This window comes from Nicotiana tabacum, chromosome 24 (assembly GCF_000715075.1).
Source record: "Nicotiana tabacum cultivar K326 chromosome 24, ASM71507v2, whole genome shotgun sequence".
NCBI lineage: Eukaryota > Viridiplantae > Streptophyta > Magnoliopsida > Solanales > Solanaceae > Nicotiana > Nicotiana tabacum.
The window spans coordinates 18,428,720-18,448,075 of NC_134103.1; the positions used below are offsets into that span (position 1 = coordinate 18,428,720).

The following is a 19,356-nucleotide window of genomic DNA, read 5'->3' on the forward strand; positions in this document are numbered from 1 at the left end:
AGGACTCGTGGGTCATGCTACTGAATTGGTTGTAGATACAACTAGTACTTTTACTGGGTCATACAACATGTTAAGGGGAAAGACAAATATAGCAAGACTAATCAAATTAGAGTGTGTATATGCAATTTCAAGGCTGTGGGGATCTGAAATGGCTACTGCAGAAGCTTTATTTCTAATTTGTTTACCTTTTTTTTTGTTCTAAGTTTTAATTTAGGAGCTTAGATAACAGATTTTGTATAAGTAATTTAGCAGTTCGTGACTAATTGCTTTAAGGATTATTTAAATAAGCGGTGATTAAATTATTTTTTTTATTTTTTTTTTTCATCCTTGAAAATTGTATGCCTAAGTAAATTTATAAAGACTATCTCCCAAGTAATTGATATGTTTTCGCGCGATGGTAAATTTACTAGCTAAAGTTTAAACCGTGCGCATGGCTTTCTTGAGTCGTACGGAATTGACAATGCCATACAATTGTCCCGGGGCGTTTAGTGTCTGTCTCAAATTGGGTCCTTATTTTGATATTTTAAAAGCATCGACTACAATTGGAAAATATGCATCATAAATATTATACCATTTATGTTTGCAATAATACTTTATATTAGTGTAACCAGAATTGTTCTAATATACTCAAATTTCGTAAGTCCAACTTTACTCTTTCATCTTATTTGAATACTTATGTAATTCTCCACACAACTTAAATTTAGAGTCTTACATAAAATTCTTATAACAAAGTTGTGATTGGAATTGTTTCCTATGCATCTGAAATTGTCTATGGTGTTGTTTCCTATTGCTGTATCTGAAATTTCTTAGCACGAGAACCAAACAAGATTTAGTCATGGCGAGAAGTTTTGGTTCCGTTTTCCGCCTTAACGACAGAAAACAGGATTTATCAAATTCTATTGAGTCAATCAGTTTCAACAAGTTTGTAAGGAGTCCAAAAGGATCTGTTCATTCAGAAACCGACCTGCAAGAGAAAGGAAACTTTAAAAAAGGAACCAGCTGTAAATCAACTTCATATTTTGAAATGTCTTTACCTATGAATACTATTTTATTCATCTGAATCTCTTCATTTCTCCATCTGCGACTTGGAACAATTTCATATATTTCTCTCACACCCTGCCAGATACAGTAGTCAATATGCTTTTTGTTATCAGGTTACGGTAGTCAGTATGTTAGGAGAAAGAGAACACAACACCATAGACACAATCGATGTCGTACAGCTATTATAGGATGAGATTGTACTGAAATACTATTGCAATATTTTCTTTTAAGTTCCAGAAAACACAAAAATATCCTGCTTTGCTTTTTCTCGTAAAAGAACAAAAGTAACAAAAATGGTTGATAGACATTCTTGGCAACAGAAATTCTTTATATATCAACTTGTGATAGCATGCTGATAATTAGAGGATCAATGAGATATGGTACAATTTGGTCGCAGGTCCACTATAGGCTAATCGAAGAATTGTCTGCTACTCCAAAAAAACACAATGAAGGTGGAGGAGAACCCATAGTTGGCGAGAAAGAAAAAGTGGACTGAAATATAGATTAGTGCCACATCACTCGGAGAAGGTATTATATAAGTGCCAAAAAGGTGACCTAGCTAATAGCTCTGCTGCTTGATAGGAGCCAAAGCTGTAAACTAAAATAAGAAATGTAGCACCTTACTCAAGCTCTAGGGATACAAGTGGAAACAACCCTTTCACTTCTTTTTCTTTTTCGTTTTCAAGAGATTTACATCAAAAGCGACTAAAACAGTTAAATGATCTTTTCTATCTATGACGCTCGCAGATATTTTTGAAAAAGAAAACAGGAAGGGTACAGACGTTTTGGTTCACCTGATAGCTTTAGGAGCTACATGTATTACCACTACAACAGTATATTACAGCATGCAGCTAACTCCATGTAACATATAAAGTTGCAACTTTAAATGTAAATGACACACATCTGCATGGAGATGTCTTTGGAAATAATATTCCACCAAACGTAAGGAAAATTCGAACTTCCAAGTTCCACCGAAAAGAGAACCACCTACGTTCATCAGTGTTGAAGAGTCATTGCTTTTTGCATGAAGTATAGTAGGGAACTAAATTTATAACTGATGAAATATGCCAAGAATTGTATATCAGAATCTATTGCAATCAATGCACAACAGAAAGGTTGAGTTCTTAATTAAATATAAGTACTTTTTACAAGAAAAATAGTAGCCTAGCATGGAACCACAAAGAGGTGCGGTGGGATGGTTAGGATCCCTCAACTCTTAACCAGACGTCTCAAGTTCGAGCCTAGGGAATAGAGAACTTCTTGGTAGGGAGCGCTTTACCCCCCTTAATACCCCTACTCAGTGCAGATCCGTACTAGTCGGGCCAATAGGCTTCGGATACAGGATGGTTAAAGGAAAAGAAGAATAGCAGGGACGTCTGTTTGAGATTTATTTATTAGCTGAAAGTTCCATCACTAGTCAATCTCTAATTATGTGTTTCCCAAAGCATTTCTTTTTCATAAATTGGTAAATCAAAGCATTTGATCATTGTTCTTCTAGTTGTCATTTTATCTTGGCTCACTAGTTCTGGCTTTTAATCTTTTGAAATGATGCAAAATAACCAAAAAAGTGGCCCTAAACAATTTTAGAAGTAAAAGTAGAAGTGCTTCAGATCTTGATATTAGTTTTCTTTATTGTAGGACATGTTACCTGTAAAGTGTGGAGGTGATCCGAGTTTTTGACTCTTAAAATTCCCTTGCAACGATAAACATCCATGCCATACTTTTTATCCCAAAGGAGTTCCTCAAGCCATGTGCGAACCTATTGCCACAAGGTAAGTAAGGACCTTAGTGATCCAAGTGCCAACCTTTGTGCATGACATTATGCTAAAACCACAACAGGAGCATAAAAGCATAGTAATCTGGCTACAAGTACTGGTTCTGAGATTTACAGGTGTACTGATCTTCATAGATTTTTATAGCATGTATGAGACCCCTTAAAGGAAAAAAGGCTTTTAAAGAAAGGACAAGATATCAGCCACAATTAGCAAGCCCTTTTTGCTTTCCAAGGACAGAGAATCAGAGGACTCTGCAGCAGATGGCTTAAGTCACAGCCAAGCAAGCACATAGACCAGCAACCTTTTTAAAAAAAATTACCTTATCCAGGTCAATCTGCTGCGTATCACAGATGCACAATGTTCTGACTTCACTGTCATGAAGGCCTTTAGTAGTTAGAGATTTGTTCTCTTGCAACAATGCTTCCAGATGAGCAGCATGCTAAGAAAATTAAAATAAAGAAGATTAAATAGCTCTCCATCTGCTGTCTAACAATATCTGAATTTAGTGCATTAAGGATCATTGCTTACAGTAGGATCATATGCCTGGCAGTTTAATATCTTTGACAAATCAATTTGGCAACGAACAGAATGAATAATATTGGCAAGGGAATTAATATCACGGATTTCCTTCTCCAGTTCCTGTAGCATTGCTCCTGAGTCGTCTTGAGAAACTAGATCAACCTTGTTAAGAATGATAACATCCTACATCGTTAATAAATAAAAGTCAGACATGATTTCATTTCATGATCCAGACCTAAGTTGTATGGAGCGCAATCCTGGTTAGCACCTATAAGAATGGGATAACTGCTAGAAAGGTAACTTAGATTGAAAGCCTAATTAGAAACCTCAGATGATTGAATGTTGAGACTAACATATCAATTACCGCAAATGCTATTTGTAAGTAAGCTTCAGGAAATGAAGAGGAGTTAGGATTTGGTTTTAGCTGATACCGAAGGTTTTTTGCATCTACAACCTGTTACAGAAGCAAAATCAATTAAAACCTCTGGGAAAATAAAGTGACAAGTTTTTAAGAACCAGAATGCTATTGAGAACAATCAATAGCATATGAAGTTAATCAAATAAGAAGGTACAATAAAAGGATGGACATGAAGTCAATAAGTAATTCCTTAATGCACATCTAACCAGCATGATAAATTTTAGTTGAATATTGCTGATCTAAGAATGAACACATAAAACTACAAAATCTAAACCGCTGCACTTTTCAGAAAATATTCTTTTCTCCATCCACAGAGAAGTGTAGAGAAAAAAAGGAAAATTCTGAAAACTTTATAAATTAAGTTTTAAATCATTGTAACACAGAACTCACAGTAATAATCGAGTCAAGCCTAACATCTGATTCCAGCTGATCATCCAACCAAAGCACGGATGCAAGAGGGGCAGGGTTTGCCAAACCAGTAGTCTCTAGCAATATATGGTCAAGTCTACAAACAAACACAATAGCTCCTTATCATTAGATGAAATATTTTAGCAAAGAACTACAGAACTCTGTCACCTGGCTCCAAACTTAACAAGGAAGGATTATTCAGAGAAAGCACTTGGTGAAAACAGATCCTTCTCATTTCTGTTCTTATTTAAAGATTCTTTTATTCTTATGCATTTCCTTGCCTGTTTTCAGCGCATGGTGTTCAGAGGTTCAAACAACAATACCCCTTAGAGAAGCTAATATTTAAATGCCAATGAGAAAGTAAAGAGAGAGACTGAAAAAGTATGAAATATTTGTTACACATAGGAAATTCCATCAGATTCAAGTAGCAGTCTCTTTAATCCCATTTCCTCAAGTATAGAACCAAGGCTTCATAGCAGAACAAAGTTATGCATAACCCATAATTCCACCAAAGAAACTCAATTCAAACTAACAGTAGCTTGAAGTGCATGTGTACAACCATCAGTGCATCACCTTCCTTGAGCAGCCCACAGCATAAAAAAGATTTCATTTTTAAGTATATATGCATATAAACAGTGAGAAAATAATGGCAAAGGACAGTGTGAAGGCGAAAGCACGATCATATTACCTCTCTTTTCTCTGAACAAGCTGCTCCAATGCTTGAACCAAACTATGCTTCACAGTACAACAAATACATCCATTTGCAAGCTCTACCCATTCTTCCACAAGACCGCCTTCTTCCCCTTCATTTATCATAGCTCTCTCGACTCCTATCTCCTCCCCAAATTCATTCAGTATCACTGCTATTCTCTTCCCATGTTGCTCTTTCAGTATATAATTTATCAACTAACAATAAAAGCAACAACTATAAGTCAACCCCAAACTAGTTAATACTCCCTTCTCTCCGGTTTATGTCACGTTATTTCCTCATTAATTTGTTCCAAAAAGAATGACACATTTCTGTATTTAAAAACACTTAAACTTTAAACCTCCAATATTACCTCATTTCAACCAAATGATTTATAGTCCCACAAATATGTATTGACTTGTTTTAGACCAAAAGTTTCAGAAGTCAATTTTTTCTTCTTAAATTCCTGTCTAGTCGAACTACATCACAAATGGCACGGAGGGAGTATAATTTAATAACTGAATATAAGCAAAAAATTTGTAGCAGTAGAAATTACGGTGGATTTTCCAGAACCAAGATAACCGGTGATGACGGTGACGCCGACCGGAGGAAGCTCGGGGTTTTCCGCCAGTTGACTGGAGTTGACGGCGTCGTTGATTTCGACGGCGAGTGGCGGTTCTTCGTCGGAATCCTCCATGCTCAGCTCCTTCAGTCGATTTTCCATTTTTTTTTCTTTGGAGAAGAGGATAGTGTAAATGGACTCTTTATTATTGGGCCAAATGCAGAGGGCCGTGATGGGCTGTTAATTTGTGGGCAAGTTACATATTTAGCTGGTCGACTCAAAAAAATAGAATTTTCATAAACAACTATTGTTTAGTGACTATTAACTTTCTATAGCTACCATATACATAATTACTTGCTATATCTACTATTCAGTTATTACGGTAATGTATTCACATGTATTCGCGCTGCTGTATTCATGAATACATCAGCAAAAAGCGCCTAAAATCAGGGCAGTCTAGTTGTACGCGCATGTATTCACATGTATACGCGCCATGTATTCATGAATACAATAGTAAAAACCGCCTAAAATCAAGGCAGTCCAGCTGTACGCGCATGTATTCACATGTATTTGCGTTGTTGTATTCATGAATACAGCAGTAAAAACGCCTAAAATCAGGGCAGTCCAGCTGTACGCGCATGTATTCACATATATTCACGCTGCTGTATTCATGAATACATCAATAAAAAGCACCTTAAATCACGGCAGTCCAGTTGTATGTATATGTATTTATATGTGTTCGCGCTGCTGTATTCATGAATACAGTTATATGCGCATGTATTCGCATGTATTCGCGTCGTGTATTCATGAATATAGTAACAATAATCCCTTAAAAATAGGTATGTCCAGCTGCCTAAGAGAGAGGAAAAACATAAATAGCGTATTTCATGCTTCAATGGTAGTATATACCATAAAATATTTATTTTGCTATAAAATACAAAAGGTAACTATAGAAAATAATATTTTAAAATAATTTTGGTTTATAATAAATAGAGTGTATACCTTTGCTATAGGAGGTAAAATTTCTAAAAAAGTACATTCATTAGTTAATTATAACAACAACAACAAACCCAGTGTATTCCCATAAATGAGGTTTAAGGAGGTTAGTATGTACGCAGACCTTACCCCTACCTTATAAAGATAGAGAGGATGTTTCCGACAAACCCTCGGCTCAAGGAACAATGGAGATAAGACACAAGTAGCAAACAATAGTAACAACAATATATTAAGGTAACGGGCGCGAATAACACAACATGTAATAGTAAAGAATCATGAATAAGATAACACAAAAATATTCCTAGTACTACTGGTAAGCCTAGGAGGAACACACTACTATCTGTCAATCTACAACCCTAATCCTCGACCTCCACGCCTTTTTATCGTGAGTCATATCTTCGGTAAGCTGAAGCAATGACATGCGCTGCCTAACTACCTCTCCCCCAATACTTCTTAGGCCTGCCCCTTCCCTTCCTCAAACCCGCAATGGACAACCTCTCATACCTCCTAACCGGAGCATCTATGTCTCACATCTTCATATCCCCTAACCAACTCAGCCTCGACTCCCGCAACTTGTCCTCCACAGATGCCACTCCTACCTTGTCCCTAATAACTTCATTCTTGATCATGTCCTTGCTGGTATGACCACACATCCATCTCAATATCCTCATTTCAGCTACTTTTATCTTCTGGACATGGAATTTCTTGACGGGCCAGCACTCAACCCTATACAACATAATCGATCTAACCACCACTCTGTAGAACTTGCTCTTAAGATATAAAATATATATAAAAAAATATTTTATTGGCTATTAACTTTTTAGAGCGACTATACAATATAGTTTCACTTATTTTGTTGAGAATGAAGTGGCCCATTTCCAAGTGATAAGTTTCTAATTTTCTTTTCACATTGTAGGGAAAATTACTACTTTTCATTTCAATTTATGTGTCATTACTTGACAGTATACGTAATTTAAAATAAAATAAAAAGACTTTAGGAACGTAGGCAAGGCTTACGTTGTATTATGTATATATCATAATAAAACTTGTATTATGAACTTACAATTTATAGGCAAGGCTTTTAGTGAGCTAAATTTCGTGATTTTAAATCTCGTCATTATTTGATTGGCCAGCCTATACATAGCAAATAAAGAATCCTTTCTATGACAGATAATGTTAAAAACAAAAAATGCAAATACGCATATGGATTGTCTTTTCTTTTTTTTCTTTGGTTAAACTATCTGGTGTTCATAATTCATTGATATGACTAATTTAATTGCAAGGAGTTTTAACGTTTCCTATCAAAGAAGATTTCATTCTCAAGACTTGAACTCGAGATCTGATTAAGGATAGAAGAACGTTAAAGTTTTCCAATTTATATCAGTTGTTTCTAATAAATATATTTCATAAATAAGTTTTGTTTCATATAATTATTTTAGATCCTCTGTAGTGGATTACTTATTTGATCCAATTACATTGTAAAACGTATGTTGTGTATGTATCTATTTGGTCTTTGCTCGTAGTTGCTTTATTTGTTTCTTTAACATAATTTCATTCAAATGTTGGAAAGCATATATAGTCACCGGGGCGGGAGCTACAATAGAGGGTAGGGTTCGGGCGAACCCAGTGACTTTTTTCGAGAACTTATATTTGTATTGAAAAATTTACTATTTCTATATAAATATATCATGCCGAACCCAGTAACAAAAGAGGTTTGGGTTCAATGGTAAGAGTTCTGGGTGCGCGGGGAGAACACGTGGGTTTGAATCCCGCTCGAAGTAGTGTGCTATTTTGTTATTTTTTATAAATAAAATATCAGAAAGCACAATTGCTTTTTACAAAAAAAATATCAGAAAGCACAAACTAAGGACAATGTAATTCTCGAACAACTACAAAAAGAATTTCAGAAAGCACAAACTAACTACAATGTAATTCTCAAACAACTCCAAAGGACATTTTTGACTTACTTTAGACTAACATTTATTCTTTTTAATACATAAAACATAAAGCATTTTTTCTTTCTAATAAATAATTCATTTTAAACAAAAACAGCCAACACACCTTCTGTCTTTCTAATTCCCAAATCAAAAAAGCTAGGATTCTCTGCCTCTGTCAGTCTTTTGATCGCTGCTACAACCCTCTGCCGGAGTCGGGTGCCATCAAACTCTCGTTGTGTATGCTCTTATTCTCTTAGAAGTTAGACCCTTCTTCCTTCTTCAATTCTTCTTTCCTGATTTTTTCTTTTCATGTTTTCCTCTTATATTTTATATTTTACAATTTATACAAAATCTGATTTTTAATCTTTGATTCTAGGGTTGTCCCACATTTTGAACTTCATTCTCTTTGTCAATTTGTGCTTTTGTACTTTTCAAAAGTTTAAACTTGGATTCTCCGACAAATCGACACACAAGGTATGTGGGCCTACTTTCTTGTTTTTAGTTTCTTAGTGAGACCAACTTTCGGGTGTAATTTTGTTTTGTAATTTTTAGGGTCTTCTAGCAAAAGTCGATATGATCACGAGTTTTTATAAAGCTCAAGCTTCTGCAGCTTCTTCTAGCTCTCCTTTGTCAAGTTTTCTATGTCTAGTTATTAGTAACAATATTAATCCTTCCCAAGCATCGGATAAAGTGTTGGATTATGAGCCCGATCCAGCTGAAAGAAAACTAATTTCAGCATATCCACCTAATTTACGTGACAGAGTATAGAGAAATTATATACAAAATGGACCTTGTCAACCTCGTGGTTTTGTCTTTCCAAAAAGAAATTTTGGAGGAATAATGCGTCAGTTTAATCCTGAATGATTTAAAACTTCATATTCTCAATGGTTAGAATATAGCATTAAACAAGATGTAGTATTTTGTTTATGTTGTTACTTGTTTAAAAATGAGATTGGAGGATATGAAAAAAAAGTAGGCGATGCTTTCACAACAGATGGCTTTAGAGGTTGGAATAAAGGTTTAGAAAGGCTTAAATCACATGTGGGTGACGTGAATAGTATTCATAATCGATGTTTCAAGATGATGCTAAATTTAATGAATCAAGCATAATCTATTCTAACATCTTTGAACAAGCAATCTGAGAAAATTAAAAGTGAACATTGAGTTCGCTTGAATGCTTCAATTGATGTGATAAAGTATCTTTTGAAAGAAGGAATGCCTTTTCGCGGCCATGATGAGAGTGTAACTTCGACAAGAAGAGGCCATTTTTTAGATCTCTTAAAATGGTATGCGGATAGAAAGGAAGATGTGAAAAATGTGGCATTAGAAAAAGCTCCAAAAAATAACACCATGACTTCTCCTGATATTCAAAAAGATATTGTGAATTCTTGTGCAGAAGAAATAACGAAATCAATTATTGAAGACTTGAATAGGGATTGTTTTGGGATATTAGTTGATGAGTCTAAAGATGTCTCTCATAAGGAACAAATGGCTATTATTCTGCGCTATGTCAACAAAGAGGATGAACTTATTGAGCGATTCTTTGGTCTTGTTCATGTTAAAGATACAACTGCACATGCATTACAAAAAGCAATAAATTCTTTGCTTTTACAACATTCATTGAGTTCATCTTTAATACGGGGACAAGGGTATGATGGAGCTAGTAACATGCAAGGAGAAATTAATGGTCTTAAAGCTTTGATTCTGAAAGATAATCCTTCGGCATATTGCGTACATTGCTTTGCTCATCAATTGCAATTGACTCTTGTAGCTGTTGCAAAGAAACACCATGATATAAATAATTTTTTTGACATTCTTGCTAATGTTTTGAATGTTGTTGGAGGTTCTTATAAGCGTAGGGAGATGCTTAGAGATGATCAAGCTGAAAAATTAAACGAGTTATTAGTGCTTGGTGAAGTTCATACAGGAAGTGGATTAAATCAAGAACTGGGCTTCAAAGACCAGGTGATACCCGTTGGGGATATCACTTTAAGACATTGCGCAACTTTATATTTTTATTCTCATCAATTGTTCATGTACTTAGAGTTCTTGCAAATGAGGGTTCAAATTATCAGGAGAAAGCACTAGCAAAAAGTCTAGTGGAAGATATAAGATCTTATGAGTTTGTGTATATATTACATTTGATGTTAAAAATAATGGCAATTACATATGATTTGAATATGGCTCTGCAAATAAAAGATCAAGATATTGTTAGTTCTATGAAACTTATTCATTTCACAAAAAGGCAATTGCAAATAATGAGGGAATCTAAATAGAATTCTTTGTTAGAAGATGTCTCTTCGTTTTGTGATAAGAATGGTATTGTGATCCCAAAAATAGATGAGAAGTATGGTCTTGGAAAGTCTAAGCATAAAAGTTCAACTGTTACATATTCTCATCATTTTCATGTAGAAGTGTTTTGTGCCGCTATTGATTTGCAACTTTCGGAGCTTAACAATCGTTTTAGTGAAGTGAATACTGATCTGCTTCTTAGTATGGCTAGTTTGAGTCCTGATGATTCTTTTGCAAATTATGATAAAAACAAGATTATGAAACTTGCTATATATTATCAAAATGAGTTCACTACTTCTAAGCTTGAAGATCTTAGTTTTGAGCTTGACAACTATATTGACTATGTTCGAGAAATGGACAATGCATTCTCTAACTTGAAAGGGCTTGGTGATCTCTCGAATACATTAGTTAAAATAAATATTCACAAGACATGTGGACTTATTTATTTGCTTGTGAAGCTAAGTTTGATATTACCTGTGGCTACTGCAACAGTCAAAAGGGCCTTTTCCTCAATAAAGTTTATTAAAAATGACTTGCGAAGCAGAGTTGGTGATGACTTTTTGAATGATTGTTTAGTTTGTTATATAGAGGATGGAGTATTTGAAAGTGTACCTAATGATGCGATCATTGATCGTTTTCAAAACATGACAAGTCATCGAGTGCAATTGAAATAATAATGTTTATATTCATATATTGTGTTTGTCTGGTTCGTTACCTTTAATATATATTAGATATCGATACTCATTCTTTAGTCAGCTTGTTATTGTATATTAGTTTTAGGTCATAGTATTTTCTTATAATTTAGAACCCATACACTTTAAATTCTAGCTCCGCCTCTGATAGTCACTGATTCTGCTTCGTTTAGTTCAAAGTAAGCTCTTCCTGTATTTACGATTTTAAGGAGGATGCGATTTTTTCTTAAAATTTTGAAATTCTTTCACAAAACAAAGAATGAGACGACTTAATTATAATTCTCAGGTTTGAATTATGATAATGGAAAAATCTTTTAATAGAGAGTGTTTCCAGCCCTACATAGTGTACATATGGATTAATCTGATCAATGGGCACCAAATACCGAAATGATTATGCTAAAATAATAAACAGTAAAATATAGACTTAGAGAATTAATGTCACCTATATATGCACATGTGAGATTGTACATGCAAATTAATGTAATTAATATTCCTCAACCCCCCTCCCTCCCCCCAACAAAAACCTCCAACAAAAATGGACCAATAAAGACCCCGTGATTGCCATTTCTACTTCAGAGTTCCTCTTTTTCCTCCTTCAGTACTAGTTCACACCATATTTGAGTTTATCAACAACCAAACCACAAGACTTCAACTGCAATCATATTATGAAGCTCTATTTCAAATCATAATTTTTGTCTAACTGATGCTTGCAATATCAAGGTAAGCTGCCTATATTATACCCCTTTGGGGCGCGATTCTTCTTCAAACCCTGCGTGAATACGGGACGTAGTGGGTTCAACTGAACCTGATTCATCAAAAAATAATACTGTGTATATATTTTTTTTAATATAAATTTTCCCAGTGATCTGGGTGTAGTTGTATTCATGAGAAAGAGAACAAGAGGGGGACTTGACTTTACCTCAAAATTACAACACACGGACAAGCAATTGTCCTTCAAAAAAGGATGGCCTTAAAGCAAAAATTAATTATTCAGCCATCCCACCAACTAAAAAGGACTAACTAACAAAGAGATTAGCCTTGTCGTATCTTAGCCTAATGGTAGGCATCTGAAATTTGTCCAACATAAAGGGGCCCTTCGCACCTCTAGGAAGGTCCTCAAAGGTGTAATAGAAGGAGCCTTGTTGACTATTCTTGGCACTTTTTGCTAGATAATTCGAAACATTATTAGCCTCCCTAAAATAATGACTTACTATGACATTAGCTTGACTCAATATTTGAGAGATGTCCATGATAATATGAAGCAACTTGTAATTGTTGGCTTGTTTGTCAATAATCATCTGAATGACTTCCAAGGAATCAAGTTCCAGTGTGAAATCGTTATATCCATTCTGCACGCACCATTCTATACCCAATTTAGTTGCCTGTGCTTCTGCTATGATATTGTTGCTGCAGTTGGCTGGCTGGGAAAAGGCCATTATCATGTTACCCTTACAATCTCTTAGAATACCTTCCAACCCTGCATTATTTATTGATGAGGTATAACTTCTATCAGTGTTCAGTTTGAGTGTGCTAGGCTTTGGCATCTCCCAACACACTATTGTGATTTTGAGAACAGGTTGTAGCTTGAACATTTTATCGCAAAAATTGACCCAAGGTAATGTCATATTAACTTTAGGGAAGGCTTTCTTAATAGCTGCCTGGATCATCCAACTATCATTTTCATTTTTGTCGTCTTGAACCATCTATTTTTGTCTATAATCTTCTTCTACTTTACTCTCTCCCGTTCAGTTTATGTGATCTTTTTTCCTTTTTAGTTCATCCGAAAAGAGATATTTTTTACAATTTGAGAATGTCACGACCCAAACTAACCTCTGTCGTGATGGCGCCTATCGTGGAACTAGGCAAGCTGACTCATTTCCAAAACAAACCGATATTTTCATTTCAAAGAAAATTTCAAGATTATTTAACATAAAACCTCCATTTAAAGAGTTCAAATCAAAGAAAAATAGAAGTGCGGAAAAGAAAAGCCCGACATCGGGGTGTCACTAGTCATGAGCATCTACTACAATCTGTCTAACAATATCAAGGCTAACTCAGCCTGTAAAATATCTAAATACAACTAGAGGAAGATAAGAGGGAGAAGAGCTGGGGCTGCGATTGCCAAACAACTACCTTACTATCTCCAAGAAAACCTGCAACCAGAACACTCAATAACCGCTACCGTGTCCAGCTACACCTGAATCTGCACACAAGGTATAGGGAGTAATGTGAGTACGCCAACTCAGTAAGTAACAACAATAAATAAAGACTGAGCAGTAGTGACGAGCAATAAAGCATATAACGTTCATATCATGAAATCTCAGTAAAGTGCAACATGCTTTAAAAATCAGTGTTTGAATCGAATCATCTCGTTTAAACCCGGTTCCAGTAAAAATTATTTAAAGATATTTTTCCAACAGTTTTTCAAACAAAGGCTCAATGCAAAGGTGAGCAAAAGAAATGATGAAATCATAAACAACCCCTCGGGAAAAACATCACTTATAAACAGCCCCTCGGGCAAACCTCACAGTCACTCGTGCCACTCGGTCATACCTCACAATCACTCTTGCCACTCGGGCATACCTCACAATCACTCATGCCCCCAGTCACTTAGCACTCGGCACTCGACACTCGCACTCAGTAGGTACCTGCGCTAACTGGGGGTGTGTACAGACTCCGGAGGAGCTCCTTCAGCCCAAGCGCTATAATCTGCACGGACAACTCACGTGCTATAATAATAAAATATGCTGCAGGCGGGCAGCCCCGATCCACACTTATCCTCACAAATCAGGCCCTCAGCCTCACTCAGTCATAAATATGTTGCAGGCGGGCAGCCCCGATCCACACTCATCCTCACAAATCAGGCCCTCGTCCTCTCTCAGTCATAAACCTCTCAAGCCACTCGGGCATTTCAGTAAAATAGGGCATTCGGCCCAAAACAACATTTATATACATCAAAATAAAGTCAAAAACTGAGTTATGCGGTAAACAAGTATAAACATGACTGAGTATAGATTTTCAATCGAAAACAGTGAGAGGATGGTAAGAAACAACCCTTAAGGGTCCAAATAGCATTGGCGCAAGGCCCAAACATGGCATTCAACCCAATTTATAGAAATTCTTTCTAAAACATATAAGTATCAAATGGTTTCAACAAAGTATGCAACTTTACAGTTGCTACAGGACGGACCAAGTCACAATTCCCCAATAGTGCACGCCCACACGCCCGTCACCTAGCATGTGCGTCACTTCAAAATAGTAGAATAATACGAAATCCGGAGTTTCATACCCTCAGGACTAGATTTACAATCGTTACTTACCTCAAACCGCGAAATTCTTATTCTGGAATGTCCTTTCCTCGTTAATTGGTCTCCAAACGCCTCGAATCTGGTCATAAATAATTCGTTTCAGTCAATAAAATTTATTGGAATTAATTCCACAAGATTATAATGATTTTCCATAAAAACCCAAAAATTAGCTCAAACATTGTCCGTGGGGCCCACGTCTCAGAACTCGATAAAAGTTACAAAATCCGGAAACCCATTCAACCACGAATCTAACCATACCAATTTTACAAAAATCCGACCCCAACTCAACCCTCAAATCTTCGATTTAAACCAAGAGGGTTTTCAAATTTTTCCAACTCAATTCACCAATTAAATGATAAAAACAACCATGTATTCGGGTAATTTAACCAATATTGAGTTAAGAATACTTACCCCGTTGTTTTCTCTGAAAATTACCCAAAATCGCCTCACTTCCTAGCTCCAAATCGCCAAAAACTGAAAATGGGACAAAGTCCCATTTTCAGAACTTAAACTCACTGCCCAGACTTTTCTTCTTCGCGAACGCGGTCAGTGCCTCACGTTCGCGAAGCAAAAAATAACTCCCGTCCAAATTCCTCTTTCGCGAACGCGACATCACCCTCGCGTTCGCGAAGCACAAAATGCCTCTGCTTCAATGCCTTCTACGCGAACGCGTTCAACCCATTGCGAACGCGATGCTTCGTTCCCTCTCACTACGCGAACGCGACGCGAATGAGTAGACCAATTGCCTGGGGGCTTCAGCTGCTTCCTCTCTTCTTCGCGAACGCGTAACACATCTCGTGTTCGCGATGCATCCCCGGTCCACCCTTCGCGAACGCGTGCTTCTCTTCGCGAACGCGAAGAGAAAATATTGCCAGACTCTCAGTTCCTCTTCGCGAACGTGAGGCTCCACTCGTGAACGCGATGAAGGAAACCAGATGGTGTATCAGAAATATTCCAGCAGAGTTTCAAGTCCAAAATCCAATCCGTTAACCATCCGAAACTCACCCGAGCCCCTCGGGACCTCAACCAAATATACCAACAAGTCCTAAAACATCATACGGACTTAGTCTAACCCTCAAATCACCTCAAACAACACTAAAACCATGAATTACACCCTATTCAAGCCTAATGAACTTTGAAATTTCTAATTTCTACAAATAACTCCGGAACCTATCAAATCACGTCCGATTGACCTCAAATTTTGCACACAAGTCATAAATAACATAACAGAGGTATTTCAATTTTCATAATTGGATTCCGACCCCGATATCAAAAAGTCAACCCCCGGTCAAACTTCTCAAAAATTAAACTTTCGGCATTTCAAGCTTAATTCCTCTACGGACTTCCAAATAATATTTCGGACATGCTCCTAAACCCAAAATCACCATACAGAGCTATTGGAATCATCAAATTTCAAATCCAAGATCGTTTACACATAGGTCAACATCGGGTTGACTTTTCCAACTTAAGTTCTACTTAAGAGACTAAGTGTCTCAATTCACTCTAAAACCACTCCGGTCCCGAACCAACTAACTCGATATAACATAATGCAGCTGAATAATACAAAAGAAGTAGAAATAGGAAAAATGAGGCTATAACTCCCGAAACGACCGGTCGGGTCGTTACAGAGAAGAATAACATAAACTTCTTTTTTTACCCTCAAAAGAAGTTTTAATGGAGACACAAATACTATGACATATTTAAGATCATAAGTTTCAAAGTTTTATCATCACACAAATGATATAACAGTTTAAGATCACACCTTTCGGAAAAGAAAAAAGAAATAGACTTCGTACTGAATCAAATAGGTTCATATAAATTAAAACGGAAAAAGTAGCTAGTATTTTTTTGGCTGGTACGTAGGAACTATCTATCAAGATTGGAGTTCAGTAGGTTGAGTTAGTAAGCCCCTATTCTATACTTAGTTTGTATATTTCTAATAATGAGATTTATAATTATTAAAAAATTGACAGTGTAGCGATTTTCTTTCTATTATTGATTTCGAGATATCATTAAGTTGCGAAGGGAAATGGTGAGGCAACTGAGAAAGTAAATTCTTAAAAATTTCTATTGCCAGTTTAATTTCTGGAGAAAAAGACTTATTTCTCGATAAACATGTCAGCTTGAATATCATTTAAGGATATAGCCTCGAGGTCAATAAAATGAGTGAAAATTCTAGTAACAGATCTTTGAATTACAGTAGAGACACTAGACAATTTTTGCCTATCAGCCTAAGTAGTAGAATTATCTGATACCTATATTGGTGAGAGGTAACAGAACCACCCGACACTAGTAAAAATAATGTCCCTCAAATAGTTTAGTATAAGTTACACATGTTAAAAACTTATCAAATGATTCTTATATCTGCAATTGCAATGTAAGGCTCTTCAGCGCAATGAAGGAAGAGAAACTGCATGTGGAGATATAAGGTTTCTTGTTGCAGTCATTTAGAAAATCCAGTTACAAATTGTATGGCCTAAATTTGTCCATGGCTAATCTTAGAGCCAAAGTACTCAAACTTGGAGCCAAAATTTTTTAGCTTGGAGCCAAAGAATAAAAATATATTTTTTTCTTTACTTGGGGACCAAGAACTTTGCCCTAAGGCGAGAATTTGTATTAAGAAGACAAAGGAAAAAAAAATAGCTTTCTCTCTCTAGAATGAGAGCTCCTCTCAGCTAAGGCTGGATGACAAGGAAATCAAAGACTGGCGGGAGAGGGCAAGGAGTAAAGAGTAACCTACCAGTGCTTAACATGGGAAAAATGGGGATTCCCCAATCAGAGGATGCAAAGAAGACGGAGGGTATGAATGTAATTGAGGGAGTAGTTCCATTGGAATTGAAGCAGATATCGCAGTTGATCGTGACTCCAATGGCATCTAGCAGGGCAAATGGTACACCAATTGCAGCTACTGGTACACCAGATGCAACCACTGGAGAACAGAACACAAGCAGGGCATCCTGGGCAGATCTAGTTGATGTAGAGGAGAAATCTGTAATTGATAAAGATACAACCCAAAAACTTGACCCTAGTCTAAAATCATGGAGTAATATAGTTGGGAAATCAATATTGAGGGAGGGTTTTGACTTAGTAACAACAGAAAACCCGGCTACTAATATAAAAATCACCATGGATGATATTAAGGAGGAGGTAGAATACTGGCAATCATTTGTAGTTTGCTATGTGTTGGGATCGAATCCTACCCTAACAGTCATAGAAGGGTACTTTAAGCGTATATGGGGAGCTCTGGGGATAGACAAAATTGCACAAACTAGTAAAGGTGTCTTCCTTGTTAGATTTCATTGGAGAGTCGTATTAAAGTAGTTGAAGATGGGATCCGGGCTTTGATAGAAAACCTATGATTGTAAAACCATGGAGACCAGATGTGAAAATGAACAAGATTACAGTTGAAAAGGTACCTATCTGGATTAAGCCGATAGAGCTGAATTTGAAGTATTGGGGGAAAATAACACTAACAAAAATAGCAGGATTGGTTGGGAAACCAGTGAAAGCTGATACAGCAACAACTATGAAAGAGAGGCTGATGTATGCTAGGGTACTGATTGAGGTCCAGCTGAACCAAACACACCCGGACATAATCATATTTGAAAGTGAAACTGGGCAGGTCATCAAACAGAAAGTATAGTATGGAAACTTATACTATGTGATCATTGTAAGATATATGAGCATAACAAGCAGCAATATAGAAAGATGAATAAGCAGACAAAAGGTACTCAAGCAGCCCAGGTGAGTAACATTCAGAAAGGCAAGGCACCAACTGAGAAAAGTATGCCAGAAGGGGACAAAGTGAAGGAGATATAGCACATCCCTAGAAGATCTAGACAACAGCTGCAATACAAAGAGGTTGTTGTTACTACTAGCAATACTTTTGCATCTCTAGGGGAGGTAAACAACTCAGCAATAGTAAACAATAAAGATGGAAAACCTGGAGAAGGAGGTGTAGGAGGGAAAATGAAGCAAGCTGAGAATGCCACCGACACATGCCTGGTACCAAGGGTGAATCAGACTAAGGCTTCAACTAGTAGTGTAGTTAATGTCACAGTGATGAATCCAGGTACGTGGAGGGGTGGGGAAGACCCCCGTCATACTGGATAAAATTGGATTTTGGAACACCATGGATCTGAATAGACAAGCAAAACAGAAAGAAATGAATTTGTTTATGCACAACTGTAAAGTTGGTCTATTTGGACTCCTGTAAATAAAGGTTAAAAGGCACAAAGCTTAGGTAACAGCCTTTAACCTAAGCAATAGATGGTCTTTCACTACAAATCTCAACCATCACCCTGGTGGTAGGATTTGTTTACTCTGGAAGCCACAAAATTTTGAAGTTTAATATAAAAGTAATGGCCTCACAAATTATTCATTGTGAGGTGATACATAGAGAGACTAAGTTGATGTTTCAGGTGACACTAGTGTATGGATTCAATGATCATGCTTTAAGAAGAGAACTATGGCAACAACTTGAGGGGTTCATGGTACAATACAAGGGGCATAAGTAGTAATGGGAGACTTCAACTATGTTCTCAACAAGGATGAGAGAATTGGTAGTCCTGTTTCTCTTTCTGAAATAAGAGATTTTAAGCATTGTGTCGAAGTATGTTCTTTAAAGGATTTGAGATCATCAGGGGCATTTTACACATGGAATAACAAGCATGGTGAGAGCAGCAGGGTCTACAGCAAAATTGATAGAGTCCTAGTCAAT

At 36.5% G+C, this 19,356-nt stretch overlaps 3 protein-coding genes across 4 annotated transcripts; 1 reads left to right on the top strand and 2 right to left on the bottom strand.

Annotated features, from left to right (window-relative positions):
• Nucleotides 1–635: 635 nt before the first annotated feature.
• LOC107814317 (uncharacterized) lies at nucleotides 636–5,604 on the bottom strand. 2 transcript variants are annotated; one of them, XM_016639718.2, is made up of 9 exons: nucleotides 5,406–5,601; nucleotides 4,850–5,067; nucleotides 4,144–4,258; nucleotides 3,700–3,789; nucleotides 3,345–3,518; nucleotides 3,136–3,255; nucleotides 2,690–2,800; nucleotides 1,035–1,116; nucleotides 636–964 (listed from the first exon to the last, which is right to left on the bottom strand). In XM_016639718.2, the coding sequence occupies exons 1-9, from the start codon at nucleotides 5,571–5,573 to the stop codon at nucleotides 915–917; spliced, it is 1,128 nt and encodes a 375-aa protein (XP_016495204.1). In that variant the 5' UTR covers nucleotides 5,574–5,601; the 3' UTR covers nucleotides 636–914. The 2 variants fall into 2 exon arrangements, with proteins under 2 accessions (XP_016495204.1, XP_016495212.1); XM_016639726.2 differs by lacking the exons at nucleotides 636–964; nucleotides 1,035–1,116 and adding an exon at nucleotides 1,674–2,028 and having other exon boundaries at nucleotides 5,406–5,604.
• Nucleotides 5,605–9,184: 3,580 nt separating this feature from the next.
• LOC107814271 (uncharacterized) lies at nucleotides 9,185–11,310 on the top strand. Its single transcript, XM_075247360.1, is given in 4 exon segments — nucleotides 9,185–10,242; nucleotides 10,276–10,289; nucleotides 10,526–10,589; nucleotides 10,722–11,310. Coding segments are annotated over 4 exon segments (1,725 nt in total).
• A 1,034-nt stretch (nucleotides 11,311–12,344) lies between these two features.
• LOC142178041 (uncharacterized) lies at nucleotides 12,345–13,031 on the bottom strand. The gene has a single exon (XM_075247361.1). It carries the CDS (start codon nucleotides 13,029–13,031, stop codon nucleotides 12,345–12,347), a length of 687 nt encoding a protein of 228 aa, XP_075103462.1.
• Between the last annotated feature and the right edge of the window lie 6,325 nt (nucleotides 13,032–19,356).

Bases quoted from the DNA above. Each gene is read 5' to 3' on its own strand.
- LOC107814317 (XM_016639718.2), bottom strand. From the start codon at position 5,573: ATGGAAAATCGACTGAAGGAGCTGAGCATGGAGGATTCCGACGAAGAA. The intron at 4,259-4,849 runs GTAATATGATCG...GTTTGTTTGTAG, and splicing joins CTTGTTCAGAGAAAAGAGAG to ACTTGACCATATATTGCTAG. The intron at 1,117-2,689 runs GTAACATGTCCT...TGTATCTGGCAG, and splicing joins ATCACCTCCACACTTTACAG to GGTGTGAGAGAAATATATGA.
- LOC142178041 (XM_075247361.1), bottom strand. From the start codon at position 13,031: ATGGTTCAAGACGACAAAAATGAAAATGATAGTTGGATGATCCAGGCA.